At 40.4% G+C, this 27,909-nt stretch overlaps 1 protein-coding gene across 1 annotated transcript in view; it reads right to left on the minus strand.

Annotated features, from left to right (window-relative positions):
- Positions 1-1,903: 1,903 nt before the first annotated feature.
- usta (uronyl 2-sulfotransferase a) overlaps positions 1,904-27,909 on the minus strand; it is a 54,184-nt gene continuing 28,178 nt past the window's right edge. The window contains exons 2-8 of the mRNA XM_028604426.1: positions 23,373-23,416; positions 16,640-16,795; positions 10,753-10,832; positions 10,459-10,612; positions 3,561-3,658; positions 3,272-3,429; positions 1,904-3,082 (exon numbers count right to left, since the gene is read on the minus strand). Of these exons, the coding sequence (XP_028460227.1) occupies positions 2,790-3,082; positions 3,272-3,429; positions 3,561-3,658; positions 10,459-10,612; positions 10,753-10,832; positions 16,640-16,795; positions 23,373-23,416 (983 nt within the window). The 3' untranslated portion in view covers positions 1,904-2,789. The remainder of the gene's footprint in view (positions 3,083-3,271; positions 3,430-3,560; positions 3,659-10,458; positions 10,613-10,752; positions 10,833-16,639; positions 16,796-23,372; positions 23,417-27,909) is intronic.

Genomic DNA, 27,909 nt, shown 5'->3' on the forward strand with positions numbered 1-27,909 from the left:
AAGGTCACAGTATAGTATCTCATAAAAAACCCATATATGTCATAGTATATTATTTTATAAAAGCCATAAAATTCATAGAAACATGTCATAAAAAATACATAAAATGTTGTGTCCTGAAAAATGTTATAAAAGTCATAGCTTAGTATATTATAAAAATATAAAAATGTCATAGCATAGTAAGCCATAAAAAGTCATAAAAGTCATAGTATTGTATGTCATAAAAATGTCATAGTATAGTATTTAATAAAAAAACAAACTGCATTAAGAGTCTTATATTATGTATGATCAAACGACAAGACTATGTGCAAATAAAGAAGGGAAACAGATTAGGTAGAATATGACAAGTTTCATCAAAATAATATTTTTTTTCCAGAGAATAGGTTCTGTTTTCCTGACTACAGCAAGGAAGGTAATTAACTTCACAACTGGGGAGCCAGAAGAAACATGAGTCGTCGATGGTGGAGTAACAGACAGGCCGCTGCAGGAAAGACAGAGCCACACATGGGCTAAGAGCAAAGGGATGACATGGACAATAGTCTGGAGGATGCTCTGTGTAGCAGCTTGGGAGATTTTAGGCAGGTTGAGAATGAGTTAGGATGCAGCATTCCTGATGGGCTGGCTATCACAAACTTCTTCTTACATGTTTATCACACAAAAAACAAGCAAAGCAGAGACAATAGCTGCAACAGTTTAGGACATTTATTTTGAAGACTGTGAAATGATGGACTGCATTAGTTGTTGTTAACAAGTTTTCAGCTGTTGATATAAACCCATTCTAAACAACCTTAAAATACCAAGAATAGTTTCATAGCCGCCAGAAACCAAAGATACAAATGATCAAGTTATTAAACATCTTTTTTCCTTCCTGAGAATCTTATCTGGAATGCAAATGAATACAAAATAATAAATTAAACTGGCAAAAAAGGAAACACTGAACACAAACCAGGACAATGTAAAGGTACAGACAATGGAGATTAGTATAGTAGAGTAAACTACGTAGGTGACAGTCACATCTTATCTTATGGTTACTTTTAACTGGATTATTTGTACATGAGTGATGAAAAACATGTACTTTGAATAGCTGCTGGAGGATTAGAAATTAGTGCTAGCTAGGATTGGAAACACTTTCATGGTGATATTTTGAGAGGGAAAACAAATCATTAAACAGTAACATGTTTCTATTTGAAATGAAAGGAAATTAGTATCCAGTTTTGTGACCAAATCCCTCATTTTGCTGCAGAATTTCAGGAAAAGTCACTTAGAAAAAGTGCAGTATATTTATACAGTTTTGTAATGCATCGCAGTAGAAACACTGGTATTTGGCAAACTCAATCTTTTAAACTTTGGATTAAACAAACTACGCTCAATAAATTCTTTTAAGTATTTGACTCAACAGATGACCTGTCCCAAATAATTAATCTATGCTAAAATATAATGCTGGTTTGGTCAAACTCAATCATTCATGCACACACAGTTGGAATTCTTTGAATTCATAATTGAGTGCTTACTGTCTACCCTCATTTATACCTAATAATATCTTACAAATTAAACAAAATGTTACAGACCAATACTATAACAACTGACTTGCTTATGTCACAACTCTGCTGTGTGCAGAGTTTGCCAGTTACTGGAACTGGGGATTTCCACCAAATGCAGAATGTCTGCGGACCGGCTCTGCTGCGTGTCAGCTCTGTGCTCCGCCATCTGTCAATACCCACCAGGCCATGACTGACAGCTGTAGTCACAAGGACCCACGAGATCTCGCAAATTCACGTAGAATAGAACCACAAAACCAACAACAGTTAGTTTCCATCCAGAGGAGTAGAGGGGAAACAGCTCTGTGCTGTGTTTTCAAGGTGTAGTGCAGGGAAATATGATCCGCCGTGAACACGGTGTATTTTATTTTGAAAATTAACCGGATGTTTTATTTTGTTTTTGTGTTCAACTTCCTGTCCCGCACTATCTGCCGTGTGCTGAACTGCTGCGGAGCTCACCGGCATCTGGCAAAAATAGAAGCTCTGCGTATCTGCTGCGGAGGGCTGCGGATCGCCGGAGCTGTGCCGGAGTCGGAACGCAGCCGTTGTGAAATCAGTGGAAATACACACACTGACTTTAATGGAAACCTAATGACTCCGTCGCCGTTCCGGAGCGGATCCACAGACGTACCGCAACCGGTGGAAATTGAGGGTTAGCAAGGTTTGGCACTTACAACAGTCCTAGACAACTTATACAAAAAGGGGTTTTGGTACTTTTTTATTCGTGTATACCATTTCCCATTCCAGCTTTTAGGACATTAACCCCTTTCATGGAGTATGAAGCTCTTTCTTGGACTATGTTTCTGAAGTTTTTGCCTACAGTAAACACCCCCAGCGACCAACATTTCGAATATCATCTTGCACTAATCTCTCCTGGAGATAACAGCAATGATGCTTTTTACATAAATTAACCCAAAAACAAGCTCAAATTAAAACAAAACTTGAGTCAAGCAAATTGAGCATAACATTATTTCCCACTGTCCTTGGTCAATTTTTTAAATAGAGCATTTTGACCAATTACTCAACCCTATAGTCCTCAGTGCTGAGTCTGTCATGATAGGAGTCATATGGAAAACAGAGCCCGTAAAAACACAAGCATCACGATCCACACACCCCTAAACACACCTCACTTTTTTTAGGAATGCTGAATGACGGGGAACGCTCCCCTTTGCCCTCAGGCTGCCTCTTGCTATCTCCAGCCAATTCTAGCCAACCAGCTTTTTCGGGCTACATCCACTGTTCATGAAACAGTCTTTAGGAATGAACCAGCCAGCTGTTGGCATCCTCCAGGTCTGTGTCCAGCTCCTCGTCTTCATCCAGAGGCTCTGGGGTTCGGAGGGCCAGCTCTCGTAGGAAAGCGGGTGAGTGGGCGGCGGTTTGGGAGACAGACTTGAGACCAATTTTTTTCTTCATGAGGTGGAACTGGTCTCGGATGAAGTTGTAGAACTCATACTCATAGCGCATGCGGTGGTACAGCACCTGCAGGGCCTCCAGAGTGGGTGTATGTTTACGGACTGTGCCTGTCATGTTCCCCATCTTCTTGTAGTCTGTAGAAAGAATATGGAAGAAAAAAAACATACACTAAGAAGAAATCAGTTGTATGTAGGAATATAATCAAAGAATCAGACTACAACATACAGCATGTTTAAGAAATGAAACTTCAAGTTTTGAAGGGAACAACAGCTGTACTGTAAATGTCATACTTCAACATAGGAAAAATTGGAATGTGCACCCACCAGGGCTCTTGTAGATGTTGAGTACTCCAGTAAAGTAATGAGGTAAGAGCCTCTCCAACAGGAGCAGAACATCCTCCAGCTCCTCCAGTATACCTACAAGGAGATAGTTCTCCTGCACATTCTGTTTGGCCCTCTCCAAAGCCCATATTCCTGGCTCCCTAGTGGAGAAGGAATAAAAGTGAAGAGTAGGAGACAAAGACAGGAACCGAGCACCGAGTTTACATGACATGTTTGCTAATGTCTAAAACTTTAAAATGGTTTCTCATGCAACTTGAGAGTCCTTAGATACCTGCATTGAGGATGCTGTCCACAGAAGTAGGGAATGATGTAGAAAACTCTGGGGTTGGAGCACTCTGGGTAGTTCTCTAGAATGCACACATTGATATCCTGAAAGTACACAAACACATTACAATCCTTTCAATTTTACTGTACTCATTCCTTTATAGTTTTATGCAGTCAGTCAATTAGCTAAAACGCAATTGTAATGATTAGTTTCTTCCGCTAGAGGGAGTCCCTAACCAGCACTGCTGTGAACTCCCTCATAGTCATCATCTAAGAAGTGCTATGCAAAACAACATCCTGAGCACAAAGATAAGCTTTGCCCCTTCACCTCAGAGGCTGAGGTGTCCGATAAGAGCACATACAGTTATGTATGGATTATTATTGGATGGTTATTACCAGGATTTAGCTGCTGAAATCAGATAGAAACGGTGGCTTGTCATTATGCAGTGATCAAGCAGGTATGAACCTTAACATCTCATGTATTATAATTTATAATAAAGTGATTAGATCAGAGATGTGAACTTTAAAACAACCCTTGTCTAAATGTGGGAGCTATTAAATAACGAAAGGCAAAAAAGCAAAGGACAGATTAAAAACACGCATGCAGGAGTGTAGCTGGCCAGCCACAGCGCTGTGGAACTAGCAGTGAAATCCGTGTCAGGTGACGTAAGCCTTATGGATGGCAACAAGTCCCGAGCAACAAAACACGCCACGAGGCATGACTCACACTCACACACACACACGCATGCACCACATGTGCTCAAACAAACACATACAGTAGCATGCACGAGGCAAAAGGTGTTGACAGTCCCGATGTATAAAAGAGAATTGGATCTGCAAGTGTACACAAACTGAAAGTGTAATGATTGTGCAAAGCTTGTCCTTTAAGATTTATATTTTGACAAGCTGATAACGGCTGATTTGAAACAGCAATTTGTCAGAGAAAATTTTGAGGCCAACATGCTCGATCACAGAGATTAAGTTGGGTCAGACAGGACCAGAGGCCCAGACCTTCCCAAAAGACGCAGTCTACTATTGAGAGTGAGATGTGAGTGGACTGAGGATGAACATTGGGAAACAGGTGACTGAGCTGTCGAAAACACCTCACTGACAGGGGTGTAATCATGGATAAAGGCAAAAAAAAACGTGTGTATGAGTATGTAGGCGATGGATTGTGTGCTTTTTAGACAGTTACACAAGGTATAAGTTGCATAAACTTATCAATCATAAATCTGATAACTAATCATCTTCATTTCTATTAAGCTTCTCATAAGATAGACTTGACAGGAAGAGCTTGAAAGCCTATATACATAAGCTGGGCTGATATAAATTATGCACAGTTATTTTCTCCTCGCAGCTGAATACTGTGGTGCAATTGTGTCTGATTCACCATGCTGCTGCAGGGTTTGTTTGAACTTTATGACTGAGCTGCACTATGCACTGGAAACAAGACTTATTGGTGATCAGTGGAGCAAACCACTGGAAAGCTTTTTAAAGAAACCACAACTAAACCCCAGAGGAACCTTTAGAAAACAGTTCAGTGTTGCACTATTGTTAGAGTACGAGTTGTGTCCGACTTGTGATAAGTTTGCCCATGCTTTTTATTTGATTCATAATTTTATTCAAAGAATGACAGTGTCAGTACCCAGCGTTATCCATTATGAGTAGATCTCCTTGCCATTTCGACTACAGTTTCCTGTCAGTGGTGAGTGTTACATTTTCTTAATAAAGATTCCTGTGTGAGAAACAATGAATCACGTGAAGATTTGAGATGTGAAGAAACTCAAGTTACAGTTGATACATCAACTAGTCTATATCCTATAACAACGTTTAACTTCCGGGATTGGTCTGTTGCCACCGGAAATTCCGCCAGTGGTCCCTCTTTACGGCCACATGTCCGTTACCTTCCGCTTTCCTTGTGTTGGAATTTTGAAGTCTGGTCGATTTATGAGGACTATGGTTAACTGCTGCTCAGATCTCTGCAGGGTAAATCCAGACAGCTAGCTTAACCAACGCCAAACTAGCAAGACTAAAACAACCTTTGAAAGTACAAGTTCCTTCCCAAGGTTATTTAGCAGCGGCACCAGGGCTCAGTCTGGCGCTTGGCGCTACCCAAGACAATTGTGATTGGTTTAAAGACATGCCAATCAACCAGAGCACGTTTTTTTCCCATCCCGGAATGGTATGCGGACTAGCCAGACCCTCCTCCGCGGCGCTGTGGAGGAAGGTCTGGCAAAGACTATAAATGAACTAACTTGAATTAAAATGCAACACTGTTACATTTAACACACTTGCCATGCTAATAAACAGATAATGGGAATCTACAATCAGTCTAAAAGCAGCATAGCACAAAAGCTCTGAAGAAAATCATTATGAGCCAAATTATGAATAAAAAAAGCGAGAAAAGCCAGACAAAAAGAAACAGAGAAAGCCAGACAGGAAGTGACACGTGTGATGCCCTTCCCCGACACACATGGCTCATTGCTAGGAAGTCCCTCCTCCGCTTTGCTCCGACACTTGACGCAGGACCCTTATGCCTCAGTATTTAGGGGACCTCTGGGAATCCAGCCACAACTCATTCATATACAACTACGCACAATCAAATAAGCATACACACAGCCGTCAGACAATACGCACTCTCTTTAGAGGACCCATTAGTATTTAGAAGAGAACTCCTGTGTGCACACTCAAGCTCATTGTTCCTATTCTCACCGTGGATTAAGCCAATTGAGCAGGCACAGAAACTGTAGCAAAATAGGCCCTAATCTCTACGACGGCCTCCCGTTTCACTGAATGGAATGTATGCATGAATCAGGAGTAATTGATGATGTAAACCTTTCCCATGGGACAGTTTGCCTCAGCATTCATCAGGGAGCATGGGAGTGGTGCACCTGGGTCAAATCACATTTAAACTTGCAATAACTGATATCATTTGTTTCAGCTCTTTAGCAGACAACACAGAAACTACATGGCCAATCACAGAAATCTATACAAAGATACTTTTCTGTGTCTTAAAAAAAATCATATGCTTGCTTAGACAACACCAGATAAATGTGACCATTAAACTTCATGTGTCAGTTGCCCCCTATCAACCCTGTGACAGATACACCACGCTACTGTTTCTAATGTCAAGGCATGCCAGTAAAGCCTCTCTTGTTACTTGTTTGACAGTTGCATGTGTCACTGTAAACATCGGGTTACCTGAGAGCTGACGATTTTTACACGCTGTGGGAATTTCACCTGATCAAACCTGTATTTTTGAACTGTGAGAACTAACCTGTGTTCTTTGGCTTTAGTGAAGACACTGAATTACCTCATACTGTAGAAATTGTGCATGTGTTTGCATGCATTCCCACATATGTATGAACAAAGGCATACACACACATTGTGGTAGGGCGGAACCTAATTAATCACTCACCACATATTGTTTTTATCATTTTTATACACGCATATAAAAACACACTAACAGGTCCCATGACATGGTGCTCTTTGGATGCTTTTATATAGACCTTAGTGGTCCCCTAATACTGTATCTGAAGTCTCTTTCCAGCCTTGGTGCAGAATTACAGCCACTAGAGCCATTCCCACAATGAGCTTTCCTTAGTATGTGCCATGTCTGTGTCTGTAGCTATTGAGGAGGAGAGAGGGGGGTGGGCGCAAAGTGGAGGGTCGGGGTGTGGCCTTGACCAACTGCCACTTTGCTCGTTTTAAAGCCATGATGTCTCTCTCTCATGGGTGGCCAAATTCTCTGGGCGGGCAAAGCAGAGAAAGGGGAGGTAACCTTGCTCCTTATGACCTCATAAGGAGGTTTACACCTATCGCCATTTCTAGTCACTGGGGGACCATAGGCAGACTGGGGGAACGCATATTAATGTTAAAAAAAACTCATAAAGTGAAATTTTTATGCCATGGGACCTTTAACTCTGTACCGTTAGTGAAAAAAATCTGACCTGATCAATCTGAGCTGGCTTCATTCAAAATAAAAGCCCATAAGTCCTAAGTGACAATCCATGCATGTGCTCAATGTACACTTTGCGTTCAAGTGTCCAGTGCATACCTTTGTATAGTGTATGTGTGTAAAAAGGGGTGTGGGGGACTGACGGAAAATCCAAGCCGACCACAGGAATGTCTCAGTAACACGTGCATCAGGTTCCCTTGGCGCCGGCTAGAAAACTGACAGTGTTCTTTCATTGACACCTCTCATATAAACTCAGCGCAGGGCTGCACTCACGCTGATACACATATATTTTTAAATGCTATACTAGTAAGGACACTCATCTCCTGGCCTCAAATCTGGACCTCTCTACAAAACACACAGAAACTTGAATTATTTTGGATCGACAGTGAATCAAATAACTCATTGAAGGTGACATTGCTGCTGAGAATCAATGCTACAGTCTCATTATTTTGGGTTGCTGATTTTACAGAGAATGCGTGAAGTTTAATATGTAAGCGGTACTGTACTCTAACTACTTAAACTAAGATGTGAGCACTAACAAAATCTTGAACACAGACACATGCACACACACACAAACACACACACACAGCCAGTCTACAGCAATACAGCCTCCCCCGCCCCTTTAACTGTAGCATGGGGCCCCGTGGTCTGCATACTTTAATAACTCAACTCACATGGTCCAAAACTCCAGGGAAAGCAGTGCAATACTTAATTACACACAGTCAGACTCAAGCCAGAATGACATTCACTCTTCCTGTTCTCTCTCTGACAGTATGGAGGACTGTTGGACGAATGACAAGGAGTGTACCTGTCTTTGTGCCTGGATATTGATTTGCCATGAAAGTATTGATATAATCATTGTTTTGACCTGCTTTCATAGACAAATTATTTTCTGTTTTTTTCTACCTGCTCCCTTAATCCCAAATGTAGTTGTCTTATTTAAGGGGACTTCCAACCTCACATTAGACCCATCACTTCACTGCTAACTGTACTCCACGTGTAAAACATCTTCAAAGAGAGCTGAGTGTGGTTTTGACATATTTATGTATAACAAATGTTCTGTTGCTTATATTTTAACATTTATAAAGTTAATATAGAAGTAACTGGTGATAAAAAAAATGAATGTCAGTAATATATTCTTGTTACAATCTTTTGTGGAAGATTATACAGTGTGTTTATATAACATAGTGCAACAGTCAGTATCATTACTGTCTCTCTGTACAATGTCTCCTGGCTTATGCCTCCATAATTAGTGTACATAAAGCTCATACCAGAAAAAGAAATGATTTGCAACATTTTACATTTTACATGTCTCAACTGAGCTTCAGGTTATGAAACTAGCTGGCCTGGAACCAAAACAGATACAGATTTAAAGCAGTGTTATTGGCAAGCTATTGACTCAGTCATAAAGTAACTGTGCAGCTCTGTCAAATACTGCAAATGCATTAGTATTTCAAACTATAAACATCCGAGGCATTGATTTAGCTAATGTCCATGTGAGAGTAAATGGGCACTGTGACCAAGATGAAGGAAAGGAAAAAGGCTAAAAGAGTCAGTATTTGTTTGACCCTTTAAATAATATTGTTAGAAAGGTTGTCTACATTGGGCACTGTTTCCCTTGGCAATGGGGCAACATAGTAAAAGGGGTACCCTTTATGAAGCCAGTTTAATTATTAGCTCTGTATACTGTATTGGCTCCTATTGGTTAGAACATATTATTTTAAGATTTTGGGGAGATGTTTTAAGAGGGGGGGCTTTTTAGTTCATTTCTTCACAATTCTGACATAATGTTATGGCCAAAGATCCACTGCATGAAAAAATAGAAAGAAAAAAGGTGACTGATGCGGCTAGCTGTTAATTCATTTCTCCTAATACAAACCTTTTCTGGCAGGTGCAAAGTGTTGGCCACATAACTACAGCTAATTAATCAACAGGCCCTATCCACCTGCATGACTGCACTTTGTGTGAGACTCCAACAAAGAGGCAGAAGTAGTTCTCCTGAATGAAAAGTGGTTCACCTCACATGTATGTATTATTAAGCTGTTCGCAGGGTCATATCAATAGAAACTTATACCAAGTGTGAATTCCTAGACCATTAAAACGTTCAAGACACCATCAAGAGCACAAAGCTCAAAAATGTGTACTGTGTATATGCATAATTTTCCTAACAGAGAAATGAATCCAGTCTGTGAAAAAGCAATAATTATCAGACACTCATTTACTCCACAATACATATATGTACTGTACCTACAAAAATAATAAAATACAGCTTGTAATGTGTACATTTCTATTATTTATGCTTAACAAAATAGCTTCAAGCCAGAAACAATAATTAACTGTTGCTTAACCCTTTGACCTTCTGCAATAGAAATGATCTGCCATTGCCTACGTTGGTATTTTTGCTTATTGTGCTGTCATTTCTTAGAGAATCTTCAAATGCTTCATATCCCTACAATCAGTACAACTTGAGCTGAAAGGTAATTCGATAAACTATAATAATTAATAAAAGTATTGAAATTGTGTCATAAATAAAAAAATAAAAAAATAAAAATGTGTTTTCAGCACGTTTTACTAAATAAACACACAAAGATTTCTTAATCAAGAAACATGAACAAAATATTTCTTAACATTCCAAAAGTTATTTGAACTATGCACATTTTTTTGTTTTTGAGATATGCTCATTTTTATGAGCAGAGTGTAAAGGCGTTCTGATTTTCATCTGTAATAGAACACTGTCACGTGGTCACGTAACATGATAGCGTCATCCCGAGCGTACAACGTAACGACTCGAAAGACAGAAATCGTAGCTTTCTGCTGCAAAAAGAATAAACGCTCTAGCTGTTATGTTTTCGATACATCTAAAAAAGATTATGTAAACAACCATCTCCCGTGGACGCTGGTGGGAGCTCCGTTCTCTTCAGAGTAAAAAAAAAAAAAAAAGTCTCACCAGGTATCTTTCATCATCTTTCATCCCTGGAGTGCGGATAAGGTGGTTCTGCTCACCCCTCCAGTCACCAAAGCGACGAAAGAAGTAGTTGGAGAGGAACCGGTTGATGGGGTCCCGGATTATGTTGATATAGACTGGCTGCTCTATCCTGAACCTTACAAAGACAAATAAAAATGTAAGTTAAGACCTGTACAGATTTGCAACAAACATTAAGAGTTGCTGGTTTCGAAATGATGTTGCTAAGTTTCGAAATGATGTTGCTAAGCATCATTGTACATTGGTGGACTACCGTACCTGGTAAAATTGAGAAAGTGAACATGCCGTGTGTAGAGGAATGGCTGAGGGATATTACTGATGTTCTTCATGAGATCCACCTGAAAAAACACACAAAAAACACAATTAATTTGATGTGACATCACAGAATTATTATGTGTAAAACACAGTATATGCCATTATCAATGCCAATCATCTGAGACGAGTTAAGATCAAATCCTAAATGCCAGTGCATAACGTTATGGTAGAAAAAACACATTAAAAGACGATAACCAAAAAGAATATGCAAGCTCCTGACAGACAGAATATGGTAATACTTTGGTTGTGTGTCTATCCGGCTGTGGGTCCACCTTGATTTGATTTGCAGAATCTTCCACTACAGACTGACCTTGCCACAGTTACAAACTCTTTCAGGCTGCACGGTGGCTCAGTGGTTAGCACTTCTGCCTCACAGCAAGAAGGTTCTGGGTTCAAACCCAGGTCGTCCCAGGTCTGTGTGAAGTTTGCATGTTCTCCCCGTGCTTGCGTGGGTTTCTTTCCACCATGAAGACATGTGTGCAACTAGGACTACAGTTGAAAATTAGACAACTGGCTAACACTGGTGCATTTACAGAAATGTTGATTAATGTGTATATAAATAAATAAATCTTCTTCTTGACTGCAAAGTTTCAGATTGTTTCATTCATCTAACAAGATTCATCACTATCCCCCGCGGTCATGTCATGCGTAGGAGAAAGCCAACATTTTTAAAGCAATTATTCTTCCTCCTCTGCTGCTATGACAGATTAAAAAAACATCCCAAAGGCGTTCCAGGTCTGCATGGAGTGGCATGCTCACAGAAGCCAAAACAAGACCTAGAGATATCGTAGTTCCATATGCAGTGCAGATCCCTCACATTAGCTCTTTGACTGAAGCATCATGAACTGAAACCTCTATGAAACGGAAGATGAAGAGGCTTCAACAGCAGCTGTGGTAGAAACATCTCATCACCCTCTCAAATACCCCCATTGATCCAGAAGCTGTTTTGAAGGTCCTGAATAAAAATAAGCTCAATGATTCTCTTCACAGGTAGGCTACTCAAATTGATTCTTCAGGCTACTTCTGTGAAGCTGAACTAAACAGCAGCACTTTGAGCTAAATGCTATTGTCAGTATGCTAACATGCACACACTGAAGGCAGAAGTGTGTGTGTGTGCTAGTTCAGGGACTGTGAACATCTGGCTTGATGCAAAATACATGGAAAGCTGGATACATCTGGAAATAGCAAGGGACCAGATAACAATACAATAATACTTTCAATTGTGTGTGACAGCTTGACACAGTTTATGTGGAGTCCACACTCCATGTTTTTGACATTTGATGCCACAGGAGAGCAGGGTTAGGAGTTCAGTAGTTCGCAGTTTTTTGGGCCAGTGAGAGAGCAGACTCTAGCAGTGTTTGTTGAAAGATCAATAGCACAATCATACAGTCATACTCTCTGTGAGGAAGCATGGTGCTCACAAATCCTTCATTGATCTATCAGATCAAGCTGTGGCAGCAGAAAAGGACACCATCTGGCCAGACTAGGTGCAATTCTGCTAATTCTAGGTGATTCTCTGACAATGCTTCCAGGGGAGATTCCAGAGTGAAACTGGATGAGTCAAAACCTATTTCATACAGTCTATGGCTAAAACACTTTCAATGAATCATTCCTTGGAAACAGACTCTACAAGCAGAAAGAAAGGAACACGTCTGGTTGTTTCAGAGGAGACAGGTACAGTAGCAGCAAATTTAATGAGAGAAAAATAAGAATTGATTGAATTAATTTGCCTGAGTTTGGAGAGGTAGCTGTTCCTTACACTAACCAACAGATTTAAAACACTGTCAGTTGGAGAAAATCTTTATTGTTCTTATTTTCAATTTGAATGAGCCTTTATGTGAGAAGCAAATACAAAATAATAAAATATGAATGCAACTCTTCTCAAAGCATCTTCAAAATAATAATCCCTAAAAGTGTTTTTTCTCAAAACAAAATAATACTACACATAAGCACCATACATGGTTTTTATCTTAATGATGTTAATCTTTCTCTATATTAGCTGTCTAATTCATATACTGTATTCTGTAGTGTCCTGTCTTAACAGACTGTATCACTCTTTACTTAAAGATATTTCCAGCAGAGTGCATTGATCATCTGAGGAACTGAATGTCCTGTTTGAATGTTCTGCTCTCATAAACTATGTATAGGCACCTGATACATCACAGCAACACTATTTGGACAGCACCAGTAATATGTATACTTGTTTATGTACACTGAGAAGTTAATCTGAGGCCCCAGTCAGATTTGGGTTTAACACTCCTCCCTCTTCTCTATAAACTCACTACATTTCCACTCACTCTGCTTCCACTTTCTGTGGATCTCTCCCGCTATAAAATGTATAATTTCAAACTTTCATTAGCTCTAAAAGTTAATTCACCACTATGGGTCCCTATTGCATGCTCTCTGTCTCTTCTAATCCATTTCAATTCTACATAAAAAAAAAAGTTTATTTTCCACAAACCGCCCCCCTTGGCTATTAGTCCAGACCAATTAGCCCAGACCTAACCCCTGATGTCCCCTCCCCTACGCCCAGGTTGATGCGCAGACCCTGAACACATTTGGCACATTTGGTGAGTGTGTGTGTGTGTGTGTGTGTGTGTGTGTGTGTGTGTTTTCTGACCCACCCCTCTGGTCTGTCTGGCCAAACCCCCCTCTCATTTACCAGGGAGAGCTGCATGGAGACAGAGAGAAAGTGGAGGACAGTCGGAGATTCCAGGCATACCTGCAGCCCCCGACCCCTGCCCCCCTCCTTCCTGAGCCCCCGTGGCGCCCACACAGAGCTCCTCAGGGGAACGGAGGAAGAGCAAAAAACACAGAAAGCTACAACTGCTGATCTGCATTCAACTCAATTAAATTTGTCTCTATATATCAACTAAAGAAATGCCTAAATAGACTGCGTTAGAGACAAATATGTAGGCCAGACGTTATAGAAAAGCACTCCAAGAGGATCAGTCCACATATTACAGGAACTGCCCATACAAAGCTTGTGTATCTGCTCAAAGAGTATTTATACAATGCACAGGAAGTGAGTGCCTTATTTCTAAATAAATATCCTCAATTTAAAAACAAAAAAGGGCACAATCTCTTACATTAGAAAAAAAGACTCCTTGACTTGAAATTAGAGTTTTAGCAGCCATTTCTAACCAAATTTAATCTTCTTTTAGCACCCAACAATCCAATGCTCTGTAAGTGACCAAAGGCAAACTGTTGCTTCAAGTGTAGATGGTGAGCTAGGGAATAACTGTTTACAATCTTCGTTTGTACTGCAGGAGCCAGTCACTTTCTGGTGGTTGCATATCTGTGGCTGTGTGATGCAGATACACAAGGTTCATGGCTTTAGAGCATCTGTCTGCTGGTGAATGTTTTTTGGTAAGAGGAAGGAAACACAATACCACATGAACTCAGACACACTTACAATAAATATGGTGTCTTTCTGTTTCTGGAGGTTTTTAAGGAAGAGACCCCCCCCCTCCTCCAGGAAATGTCTTAAACCTCTCTCTCCCACAGAGCCTGTTCGCTCTGTACTGAAAGGGACAGATGGGTCACTATACGCCACAAATCTGCAGAAGCTCTGCAAAGTTCCACACAAATAAGGCACCTTCACTTTTTGGCAACCCACACACGAGGCATCAACCCTGGGCAAATCCATTAGCGGACTGCTGGGAGAGCCAGAAAGAAAACGGTCCAAAAATTGCAGTCTCGAGCCAGAACCACAACTGATGAGACGAGCATCTCTAAACTTAGGAGACGTGCATCTGGATTTGCATAAATCAACACACACAAAAGTAAACATGCAAATAAACACACAAAGACGGAGATATACATCACGGAGAATCACACACAAACACAAGCACAGATGTACACTTTTAAACAGACCCCCCTTGCACACTGGAACATGAGGAATGCACACACTCGCTCTGAGGAGCATTGCTTAGGACTATTCACAGAGATGTTTTATGTCCAGAGAATTAATGAGTCTGATGGTGTCCTGCCACTGTGTGAGCAGCCAGCACGTCAGGGTTTGATGAATGGATAAACAAGTAGCTGTTTTAATATTGACAAAACTTTTACATCAACTCGGTCAGCAATGGTTAGACATATTTAGCATCTGCTCACCATTCAAAAGTGGTCATATGAGGATGTGAGTCATCCCTGCAATACCCCCACGCACGCACCAGGGCAGAACAATATGGGGGGAAAATCAAATTTGTCTGCCAGATATTGCAATTATGATTCGATTTGTGTTTTTTTTTGGTTTAGCTAGAGTTCAATATTCACTATGTAACAGATAAAACATGTCATGGAGCATTATGCAAGGATGATAACATAGATTAAGGGCCCTATCTTGTACTTAGCGCAATTGCCTTTGTACACCGACGCATGTAACATTCCTATTTTGCACCTGCTGCACAGCGGACTTTTCCCTCCACAGACGCACGTCAGTAAATTAGGGAATGTATTTGCGCTCCCAGGAGCGGTTCAGCGAAAAGAGGAGGCGTGTTCAGGCGCAAACGTTCCCCAGTGCTATTTTGCAATTTCAGAAAACAATTCCGCCACAGACCAGGAAAAACCTGGTCTAAAGTCAGTGGCACTGGTCTAAAGTCAGTGCCGCAGTTATTCAGATGCTATTTAGGGGTGCATGCTTGGCCATAATGTAGCGTGTAGCGCATACACTTTGCTTCTCTCATCTACACGAACGCAGCAGTTCCCATTTTTGCAAACCATACATACTCACAAAATATTACAGAAAATGCGCTTCAGGTGTTTGGATAGGTCAGGAGGCACTTTACAGTACAGTCCTCAAAAAGTGTGTGGCTTGTTGTGTTTTACACAAAATTTCCATGAATCATGGATGTGTTGATGACATAAATAAGGAAATATTAGAGGACTTAAGGAGACGTGATGTTGAACTACGGCGGGATTTGACACTCCGGCAGGATCTGGTCCGGGGGTGGCAATGCGCGATGCGCTCCTGGTGGAGCGGGTAGATGGAGACGGAGTGGGGGGAGGAGGAAGGGGCACAACAGGAGCAGGTGGTGCCGTTGGAGGCCCACGCTCCATGGCTGCAGCAATCCTCTCCAGAATTGAGGAGATGCGCCCGAGAGGCCGCAGCAACATCGGCACCCGGTCTTAAAGGGAATGTGAGATGACGCTCTGATTGGTTTATTGCACGTGATACCCAAACCACACCTAGCTACTTCAGACCAGCCCATTTTAGATTTGCGTTGGGCGCAAGAGTCATTTATCCCGCCGGTATAATAGCAACAGCGCCCGAGATCCGCCCACAAAGCTACTTGCGTTTCACGTTTGATATTTGCGTTAAAATAGGGCCATAAGTGTTTTTCTTTTAATAAGCATGGAACATTGAACAGTCAAACACAGAACATTTATCACAAAAGCTAAAGTTATTATAATAAAAAACAATTCCAATAAAAAATATCAGTACTTTCCTGTAAACTGAAATTTTTTATATGCCTCAGTTCAATAGCAGCATCTACATATTGCACCTTCTACGATGATGTTAAATAAAGTAATAAAAAATAAAGGAAAAATCCACTGAAAATAGGACATTTCTGCAAAGAATCTTTGATATGTAATATAATTCCAGCATTTATCTTATGAAAAAACATTAAATATAATAACAAAAAGAGGAATAAAAATTGTTAAACCAAATGTTATGAAGTGTTATGTCAAAGATTCAACTAAATATTCACATTGGATTAAATTGCAGTCTTCACGATTAGCTAATCGCAGTCTTTCAAATTGCAATGTTGATTTGAAAACGATTAATCGTTCAGCCCCAGCACTGACCTCATCTCCTATCCCTTACCTGTTCATGTTTCGTGAGACGTGTTTTATTGTGGATGTCAGAGGAGACCAGGTTGAACTGGTGTTTCTCAGCCAGTAATCTCAGCAAGATGACCACCGTCCGGCTGCCGCACTTCCCCACGCGGTTATAAACCACCTGGCTGGGGAACGGTAGCACCTGCAAATACACAGAAAAACATAAAGAAAAAAATAAGACACAGATTAAACTGAACTTCTTATTGTATGTTACACTGATGTTAAGGAGAAGGTTTTCACAAGTATGTTAAGATGTTACTATATGAATTGTACTGATGGGTGTTGTATTTATAGCGCATGTTTTAGGGCACCATAGGTCGAACAAAACTGGCCATAGGAAGTAGTTAAGGAAAAGTTACAATGTGTGAATGTGATACGAAAGAGCAGAAAAAATGACAAAAACTAAGAAATTTCATCAAGCTCTCGCTGGATTCTCCTGCATCTTATCCAGCGACCTTTGACCTTCTGTTTCTCACATCTACTCTCCCTAGGCCTGTACTCAATTGACCCTGCACCCTACACACACACACACACACAAAATTTGCGTAGGCATACATGGTTTCATTCTTCTCTGCAAAGCAATACTGAAGCAATTCTTAAGTGTTATGACACACACACACACACACACACACACACACACACGCTACAGCATGTACTGTACACACCTCATGACTCACCAATTAAACAAGTACCACAGCCATGATTCAGAGACCGAAATACAGTAAAGTGGATGTGAGTGTTGTGACAGTAAATCTTTGCTCAAAAGAAAGAAAGGAAGTTGAAGACTGACAAGCGTATTGAACATGAAACTTATTTATGACAAGGGCAGCAAGAATGCACTAATTTGGCAATTATCCCTAAGGGCCTACAAGGTTTACACAAGTGGCCCGTTAAGAATGAAGGCTATCCGAGCAAATTTACCAGTGACAACAAGAGTAACAGAAAATAAGGGCCAGTTAAAGGAATTAAGGGAATGAGAGACAGGGATGTCACTTAAAGGACATCTGGAAGATTTCTTTTAAATGTGATAGAGATCTACCACAAAAAAACAAAGGCAGGTCAGTTTTATGTTGCCTTGAAAACTCCTCTCCCTCATCACTTCAAATAAAGCTTTCCTGTAAATCAGATGGGGGAAAAAGCAGTAGTGATAAGTTCTTGTCGGCATTCCTAGTCTGGAATTGTGATGGTGCTTTTCCCAGGGGAAGTTTCTGGATATCTGACAGACTGTGTGTTTGAAAGCAAGTCTGACTGAGTGAATTAACTAGCTCACTGGCTCATGGGGTGGCTAGTTTATGAAGAAATTGGCTAGTTTTGAATGGCTGACTCAACTTCTTTTTCTACTGTTGATGAATAAAATTATTATGAATCTTTAGTTAATATCAGTGCTCTTTAGCTCCTGTGCTGCAGACAGTAAGAGGTCAGCAGGGCCACACACACTTGCTGATTTTGTCTAGTCTCCTCCAAAAGCAGCAGTCCCACCCAAGCACAGGCTTTGTAAAAACAGTAAGAGCCTCCCTGAATGTTTTCCAGAGCCAAGAACAAAGAAAGCAAAAGTAACAACAGAATGGAGAGCGAAAGAATCAAGGAGGGAGAAAGGGAGAGGTGGAGAACTAGTTGGAAGAGAAAATTACAGTATCAGTCTGACAGGTCGTCACTATATCGATCCCACTTACTGCTTGTTTTTCCCAGAATCAGAGCATTTTCTGGATGTCATTAGAACCAGTTTAATGTGGGAAAAAAGAGATGCGTGGGTACATTTGACCCAGGATGAGAGAGGGGGTACTGGAAAAACAATTCACAGGTGATATCTGTGCTTATCCAACCTTACGCAAGTTTTGTTGACAGGCTTGCTTCAGCATGTGTCACTTGCTGGAATGTTGTAATCCCTTACTGTAAAGCAATCTTATATATAAGATATGGTTTGAAGACAGAAAGATCCAAATCATTTTATAGATTAGAGATTGCTGGTGTCCATGAAACAAACAAAGACTCCAAAATAATGGTCCATGATTGCAATTACTACATTTTGGGAAAATATTTTGAGCAGATACAAAACGGTTCTCTTGGACAGCAGTTCAACATTCCTCAGTGTTTGCCAAGTAACCACTGACTTCTCAGCTTATCACAATAATTAACCGGGTGAAACATATGCAGTATTTCGCAGGACACCATTCCCCGCTGATATGATGACAAATGACTGTGTCAGACCTCTTACAGCCTGGTGTTGTATAACCCAAGAATAACATCAGAGATAACATTAAAAGTCTAAAATCTCCTGTTGGCATTGACATCACTATTGTTGTTCCCACTCTGTGGAGCTAAGGTTTCTGATGCACACTGTGAGAAATGTTCACAGTGTCTGCCAATAAGGCATTCTGTCAATAGTCGATCCACAGTGTAAAAAAGTATTATGTAACAGGGCTTTTTCCCACTGTGTCTTAACTGGGTGCTCCTACTCCAGGGAGTCAGACTGTTATTGTGGTATTTACAGCTCTGATGCTGGCGAGCCAATCTCAAGCTGACATTGAAGAGATAAGTAGTCCTGCACCTTTTCCTCTCTCTGTCACACACTCTCCTCTTACTTTCTCAGTATCCTTTCTTTTCTCCCACCCTGCTCACACACTTGCACCGAAAGTGACATTGGTTCAACAAACATCCATGAACTATCGTCTCTGCCTCATGGCCTGACCACCCATTTCTGGAGAGAATGAACAGAATTCTGCATCCTCCAATCAGAGTCGTCCTTGTTTGCAACATGTCAGGACCACAGCACACACACTCATCCATCTTCCTGCTGCAGTTCCTGAAAACCCACACCAGTACAGTACGTCACCGCTAACCTGCACTCTGCTAGTTTTAGTTAGCCCTGCTCTGGGTTCTTTGGTCTCTTCTGTTAACTGCTGATCCCAAGCTGAGTGGAGAACAGTTTCAGTCAGGGCACAGTAGAGATTCTCAGCACTTCCTGTTATTAATGATCTATCCATTTATCTCCACTCCCACACAGAGAAGGAGTATGGGAGTTTCACTGCTCTAAGTAGCTGTGACAGCAGAGTTTCTATCCAAGTATGTTTGTGTGGATTAAGATTAAATGATTTTGAAATTGATTTTGGATGATGGAGAGGAAATGGGAAACTCTGACTACATTTCCTCACACTCATTTACGCTCGTTGAATGCAGAAACTTAATGTGTGTGACATATGAAGCTCAAAATGCTTTTGTTGGATAACTAATAATCTGCGTATCTTGCATGGATTTAGATTGATAATGACTGATGAGGATATGTCTGAGTGCAAATGTCTTTTGTTTTGTCTTCTGGCTTCATTAAATAGTTTATTGGTGTTTTAAGCCCCCAAAGTCTCCTTCCAGGCAACGCTGCCTGGAAGGCACTAGGATTATGGTTATGGTTATGGTTATGGTTATGGTTATGGTTATGGTTAAGGTTAGGGTTAGGTGCCTTGAAGTCAACGGTCGCAGCGCTGCCTAGAAGGAGACGTTGTTTAAAACACCATCAAGCCATTAAATATGGGAAATATTAGCTCACATCATTTAAACTAACATACTCTGTTCTTTAGAGACTCTTCAAAGAGTTTCACTATTGCTTTTTAGATCAAAGAAAAGAAAACTATCTTCTGGCATTTCCTTAAGAATTGTAGTGTATAAACAAGATGATATAGAATAATGCTATGATGGCTATAAACTGTTCTGTTTAAGATTTAGTATTAATTAAGTAATTAAGAAAAAACATGATGGGAAATGTGCTCCAAAAAGTAAATATACACGTGTAAAAAATGTAGAGAAGACATTCTTGCTATGCTTCCATACACATAACGACTCATCATAATTCTATTCTGAGAGCTGTGTGGTTTTTCCATACGCTTTCATTTACGTTGAGCTTTCAACTCGATTTCTAATCTTTTCCTACATTTACCAGAACCTCAGCCTTCTGCGTGCACACGCTGCAATGCGACCGACCTCTGCTGAAATAGAAGATCAATCTCAGCTGCAGCAGGACGTTACAAAAAGAGATAAGAGATGTGGTTTATGTAGCGCTTGCCACTGACATGGCATTAGCATCATCTGTCTGATATGGAATCAATCAAAGTTAGCAGTGAATGCATAATCACAGTCAGCCTTGCCATTGTCAATGGAGGCTGTATGTAGTTAGTAAAGCTACTAAATTATAAGTCATTCAGGCAGTGTGAAAGGAGGGAGAGAAAAAATAGTTCATTGAATTCAAACTTTGTGAACTTGGTAGGGCTTCCCCAATAACAGCAGTTCATTCAATTTGTTTTAGATTGTATGTAAATTGCCATATCAATTATTCACTACCCCAACTTTAAATCACATTTAGTTTCATCGGCTGATAAAGCTGCATTTGCATCTTTACTAAACCTCCTTTACTGCCTTGATGGTCAATACTAAAGGCTCTTTTTAGGGGGATATTTACTGTAATTAAAAATAAAGATTAAATTATACAGCAGATGGCAAGCGTGTTTTCAGCCCTGAATTGTGTCTGCAGCTCCTCAGGCCATTTAAAGTCAGTACTATATGTAGCCAAAGAGGCAAAACCTGGGGCAAAAAAGGCCAAAACAACACAAGTTGCTGCTAGTAAAGCTTATTGTTCTAAGCTGACAGTAATAACAAAAGGTTAATTATATATACGTATACCGTATATCAATTGTCTGATTCTAGCTTTTTAACAGGGTCTCTGCAGGTTTCACCAAGTCAAATTTAAGACTTTTAAGACATTTATAAGACCATTATGCATGAAATGTAAGACCTAAACCCTAAATTCAGTTTTTCCAAGCCAAGTATCGCTGAACTTGCACTTCCCCAAAGCTGAAGAATAAAATCCATTTTATGTCTGTGGTACAATCCGAAAGAGAGCCAATAACACAAAGCTGATTGGCTGCAATATAAGTTGCATGTTTGTCTCATTTGTAAACGTAATACAGCAAATTACATTTAGACTAGTAAAAGAAATAACTAATACACCATGGAATAAAAAAGAAAAAAGAGCATTAGAGGTAGCGTTGCATGGATGTAGAAAAATTAAGACCTGTTTAAAAGGATTTCACAATACTTCAGCAAATTTAAGACTTTTTAAGGCCTAAAATTTTGATTTTGAAATTTTAGACTTTTTAAGACTTTTTAAGACCCCGCAGAAACAACAAGTTTAAATATGAATATTTTCTGGTTTCTTTACTACTCTATGAAAGTAAACTAAATATCTCTGAGACAAAACAAAACATTTGAGGACATCATCTTGAGGTATGGGAAACACTGATCGACATTTTTTGACATTTCATAGACTAAACAACTAATCGATTAATTGAAACAATAATCGACTGAACAATTGACAATGACAATAATCATTAGGTGCAGACCTAATCCAGATGGGCGTATGAAAAAGAGTGATACTGACTACAAATCTTTGATAATGTCTGCTTTAATTACTATACATTTAGAAATAAATGTTTTATTCAAAAGCTACAGTACAGAAATGTCTCACAAAGTATAAATGTATCTTGATCAGACCCTCTGTTTCGCAGAGACTTCCCTCTCCATTATAATCACACATTTGCGTGTCAAAATTAATTCCAGAGCTTCTGTGTTTGTACAATAATGTAAATACTACTTTTAGAATCGTTCAGAATTGCCTCAGGACACAGTCAAGCTGTTACACTCTCAGCTCTTTCTTCTCTTGGGAAATGGTGGAAACTATTTGGGATTTATTAGACTTTATTTTCATTACATTTCTACAAGCCCATATACTATTGATAGTTCGGCATCAACAGTATGTATAAAGGAAACTTGAGCCTCTGTGAGCCTCGTACGGAATTTCATAATGATTTCCCCTAACAAAACTGGTATCAAGAAACAACTTCTCCACAGTGTTCCGGTCAGCCACAGTTTGTTTCACATAAATAACACTGTTATCTGTATGAAACAAGCACTGTGGTTGCCTGGTTTGGCTTAGTGGCCAGAACAGACAAGTAAACACTCACAAACAAAGCCGAGATGTGATCTCACTGAACAGCTGATCACATCAGCGCCAAACAAACCTGTAACCAAACTAGATGAAGTCTCAGGTTAGCTACGTGCTAAATGCTATGCCCAAACCAGAAACAAAACACCACAGACTACTATTATTTGATCACAATAGGGAAAAAAAGAGAAGGGGCTCTAATAGGTGAGGAAAGAGGTGAAAATGAGGTGGTGATTGATTAAACAAGGAGATAATGAACAAAGGGAAGGCGGAGGAAGAAAGGAGTTGGCAGGGAGAGAAAGAGGGAGCATAGAGGAGAGATGGTTATGCAGACGTGCAGCTGGATGAATACAAGGCCTCTGTGTCAGCACTGTGTGTGTGTGTGTGTGTGTGTGTGTGTGTGTGTGTGTGTGTGTGTGTGTGTGTGTGTGTGTGTGTGTGTGTGTGTGTGTGTGTGTGTGTGTGTGAGAGAAAGAGAAAGAGTGTGTTCAGATCATTACTGTAGCACTGAAGCCAGGTCTAGTTGGTATTTAGAGAGAGTTTGCACGCAGATCTTTCACACAGACCTAACCCTTATCCTGACTGGACTGAACTGGCTTGGAAATGCAGGGCAGCACATCAGAGACAGAGAGGGTAGGAAAAACATGTAAGGTCAAAAAGGAGAAAATGGGATAAAAGAGGAGAAGGAGGGAAAGGGAAGTGACGTAGAGAAATCGAAAGGAACACTTACTCTTGGAGCAGTGGGTCCGTGGTCATCCAAATATGTGGATTTACCTGCAAAGACAAGAAAGTGTACATGTTAGGATTACACACATCACATACCTAGAGTACCACCACTTAGAAGGACAATTTACGGAAGACTCAAACATCTTAAGCACAAATAGCGAATGGACATAAACTTCAGTGTAAAGAAGCAGGTATTTGAAATGTATGTGTGTGTATGTATCGCCATATTTGTCCATTTGGAATTTTTCAGAAAATATGAAAGATGATGTATCTATTTATAGGTTGAGGAAAAATATCCTACTTCTTAAAAGGTACTCTAAACGATGTCACACGTTTTTTAGGCTACAACATTTTTTGTCACATACAGCAAACATCTCCTCACTATCCGCGAGCTGCCGGTCCCCTAAACACTGTTAAAAAACGCGGTCTCTGTAGACAGCCCAGGGTCCACACACGGCAACAAAAACAAAGTGGTCCAACCAAACCAAACCAAACAAACAAATATACACAAACCGTGTTCTAGTGTTCAGCCAATAACGGACAAGCAGGATTTGAAGGGGGGGGAGGGGGTTAGTGCGTTGAAGCACAGAAGGGAGGGGGAGGGGACGGGATGAAGATCAAAAGATCTAAACCATTACGACAGTTTAAAGGTGGGCACCCAAGATTAGTGTTACTAATTTAGTATCCGACCAAATGTCTCTCCATTTCTGTTCCTGAGTTATGGTGTTGAATAATGGCTAGAAAAGCATTTTAGCAGAACATTATGATGTCAAAGTGAACATGACCTTTTGGATATAAAATGTCATCACTTCAACATTTTAATCCTATTACATATTTGTGTGAAATGTTGACATAATTAATGTAGGAATTCTTGAGTTATGGCCACAAATGCGTTTTGTGAGGTCACAGTCACAGTTGACCTTTGACCACAAATATGAAGACATTTTCACCAGGTGGTCCTGAGATAGCGTATTCACAAGAATGGGACAGATGGACATACCTACGGATGGACTCGAACAACTCAAAAATATAATGCCTCATGGGAGCGAGAGCTGAGGGGAACCTAATTAATTGGGAGACAGTTTGGGACAACATTTCCCACTGTTCCAAGAACCCAAATCACCAGCAGATCCATTTCAACATATGCCATAGGACATATCGGACTCCTCAGAAGAGATACGTCTCTAAAGTCATCCCACTCCCTATTGCACGTTCTGTCAACCTGAACAAACTAGAACCTTCCTGCACATGGTCTGGGAGTGTGAACAGGTGCATGATTTTTGGAATAAAACAACATCAATAATATCTGATGTGATAGGATGTTGAATTCCTTCTGACCCGAGTGTTTTGTTACTTAATGATGACTCTAAATTACACCTGCTTGGGAGACAGAAGAAAATTTGTCTTGCCAGCTCAACCGCAACCAAGAAAATGATAGCTCAATGCTGGCTCCCCCCCCCACTCGCTTTGTATAAAACAGTGGTTGGCGTATTTTCTAGACATAGTTATGCTTGAGCTCTCTATAGCAAGGATTAACAAAGCCAAGTCATCGACTACAGACCTATGGAGATACGCAGCAGCACAGGTATCAGTCCTGGTGACCTCAACATCACAAGAATTAGAAGAGAGCGACTAGGCAAGGTGTGATTTTTTGTTTTCTTGTATTTTGGTTTGTTTTGTTTTCCTCGAGACCGCAGAGGGTGGGGGGTGAGTGAGGGTTTTGGTTCCTGTTCAATTGTATCTGTATGTTGTGTGTTAAAAAATATAAAAAATATATCATATCATATATATATATATATAGGGTTAAAAACACAAAGGAATCTCCCATTGACTGTGAACCTGTGAGCAAGATGTTATCATATTTGGGTTTTGACGAACATGTTTGCTTGATGAACTTCACTTGTTTTTCTTCTCTTGTATCTTGAAGTTCTGAGAAAGCATTGTTCTTCTTTTTTAAAATCATGCCCATTAATCAAAAGCTTTGTCATCCTTTGCCAAAGTCACCCACAGAAAACAGCATAGTTTTTGCGCATTCCGTCTGAGGACATCACAAAGAGAGTTACAACCTCTTTATACAGTATATATATCGAACACTGTAAAGCTATTTTATGAGGGAACAATGGAGTTCATTCAAAGCTGCCCCACGCTTAGGATCTGTGCCTGCTTTTTGCCCACTCTCCAAATCCAGGCCCTGGCTTTCAGACAGCGGCCTTTTCTTTGGTCCATCCAGACACACAAAGATGCATCGCTTCCCATCAAATATACAGCATTCAGGTGGCTTGCGCAGTAGTGAGGGAAGAAGACAAATTGGAGAGTGTGGGGTGAGTATAACTCTAAAGAGAAAACATATTACATAAGAGAACAATCTCTCATTGTGTCTCTGAAATGTGATCAACACACAGATGAAAATAGTAAGAAACAATGCATGATCACACATGCTGGTTTATAACCAGCCAAAGTTTTCCACTTGGCACACAGTTAGAGATGTTATCGTATGTTTATGCTGGAACTGTATTGTATGAATGCGTAAGTACTGTTTATACTTAAGAAAGTGGTGTGTAAGCTTTAAGTAATTAGCCATACACTGAGCTGCAATCTGCCTCTGTTTGGCTCTGTTACAATATCACACACACACACACACACACACACACACACATATACACACACTGCAGTAATACTGTACAAAACCTGCTTGACTTTCTGTGTGTGATGTGGCTCATTAATTCGTCAGGAGCTGGATGTATAAACCGACACAGCTGCACTATCAGCTCACCCTCAGGTGTTTTTTAGACTCTGTTTTGTCTCTGGCCGCATCTGTCTTTGTCTCTTTTTCATGACTTTATGCAGTTTTCCGGAGGAATGCTGAGGGGGGTTTGCAGCTCTTCTCCAAATTATCGGAGGTCATGTCAGGGCGAGGATGCAGAGAGGCAGACATTTCTGTTCCTTCCTCTATCATCCATCAGGGACAACCACCCCCCACGACCTCCAACCCCTTCCAACCTCACGTGTGTGCTTCTCATTAGCGTTTTGGATAAGGGATTGGAACTAATTTTTTCCAGGGCACGAGGATCGTAAAAGCTGACAGCTGCCGCCCGCCTCCACCACCCACAGTGAGAGGAAAATGAACTTTAAGAGCAACTGTACAGTGTACTGTACTCATCAACCCCATTGCCCCCGATCCACTGTTATAAGTCAGCCAGGAGGATGGCACTGTCATGGCACTCTCTGGCTTGATTAAGAAATATTTAAATTCCAAACAGCCCACTAAAAGCTGCATTTTTATTGTTCTCAGTGTTTCTATGATTTATTACCAATCTATGGTGTGATAACTTCCCTCTGTCCTCTACACTGCTCCTTTTGTTTGTACAAATACGCAGGAATATTAGAATTTAACAATGTCCTTGAAACAAATGCAATGCTCCCAGGAAATAGGGGTTCACTGAATGGTTGGATGCTCACTTTGCCAGACTATCCACACGCTGCTGAGTGGAGGAGGGTCTGGCTAGTCCACATAGCATTCTGGGATGGTAGAAAAACCTGCTCTGGTTTATTTGCATTTCTTTAAACCAATCACAATCGTCATGGGCTGTGCGAAGCTCTGCACGGAGCCGCTGCAAAATAGTCATGCGAGAGAAAACTCAGATTGGACAGATAGTCTAGCTAGCTGTCTCAATTTACCCTACAGAGATCTGAGGAGCAGTCAACAATAGTCCTCACAAATCCACCGGAGTTTAAAATTCCAACACAAAGAAAGCGGATGGAAACGGAAAATATATGCATCCGGCAGAATATCCTGCGGCACCGGACCAATCCCGGAAGTGGAACATCAAAGATATAGACTAGATGAGTATGAATATGATGTGAATCTTATGCTATGGCCCTCAGAGTCACCAAATATCAACCCAGTTGAACACCTTTGCATGGATGGATTACTGGTCTGGACAAGAAATAGTCTGGCACATAACCCCCTGTAAAATGGCGAATTGTTGTTTTTACACTTCCGTTTTTATACACAGATTTGTTTTAAAAAAAAACAAATGATTTAAAAAAAAAACTAGACATAACTTGTTAATGAGTGAGCTTTAGAGGTTCTGGTAGGCAGAATTTGTTACATTTTAACAGATCAAGACAAGCTATTTTCCTATGTGTTCAGTCTTTTTGCTAATAATTAGCCAGCTGCTTGTGTTAGTTTCATATTTAGCATACAGACGTAACAGTGGTATCAATCTTCTCATATAACTCTCCATAAGAAAGTGAATAGGTGTATTTCCCTTAACGTCAATATTTTACTATGAATATGTTTGAAAGCAGAACAGCTGGTGGAGAGGTGTGTCATTGTGAATCTAGAAAAAGTATTAAGCCTCTAAAAATCCTACGCATTAACAAAATAGTTTCAAACAACAAAACTTTAGGGTTAAGATTTCTGCAAAACAACTGTGAACAATGTGGGCGGGGGCTTTTACATGTCTGTGCCAAGGGCCCCATTATCTTATAATCCGTCCATGCCCCTATGGGAAATTGTTAGATTGAACAGTGCTGTC

This window comes from Perca flavescens, chromosome 18 (assembly GCF_004354835.1).
Source record: "Perca flavescens isolate YP-PL-M2 chromosome 18, PFLA_1.0, whole genome shotgun sequence".
In the NCBI taxonomy this organism is placed as follows: domain Eukaryota; kingdom Metazoa; phylum Chordata; class Actinopteri; order Perciformes; family Percidae; genus Perca; species Perca flavescens.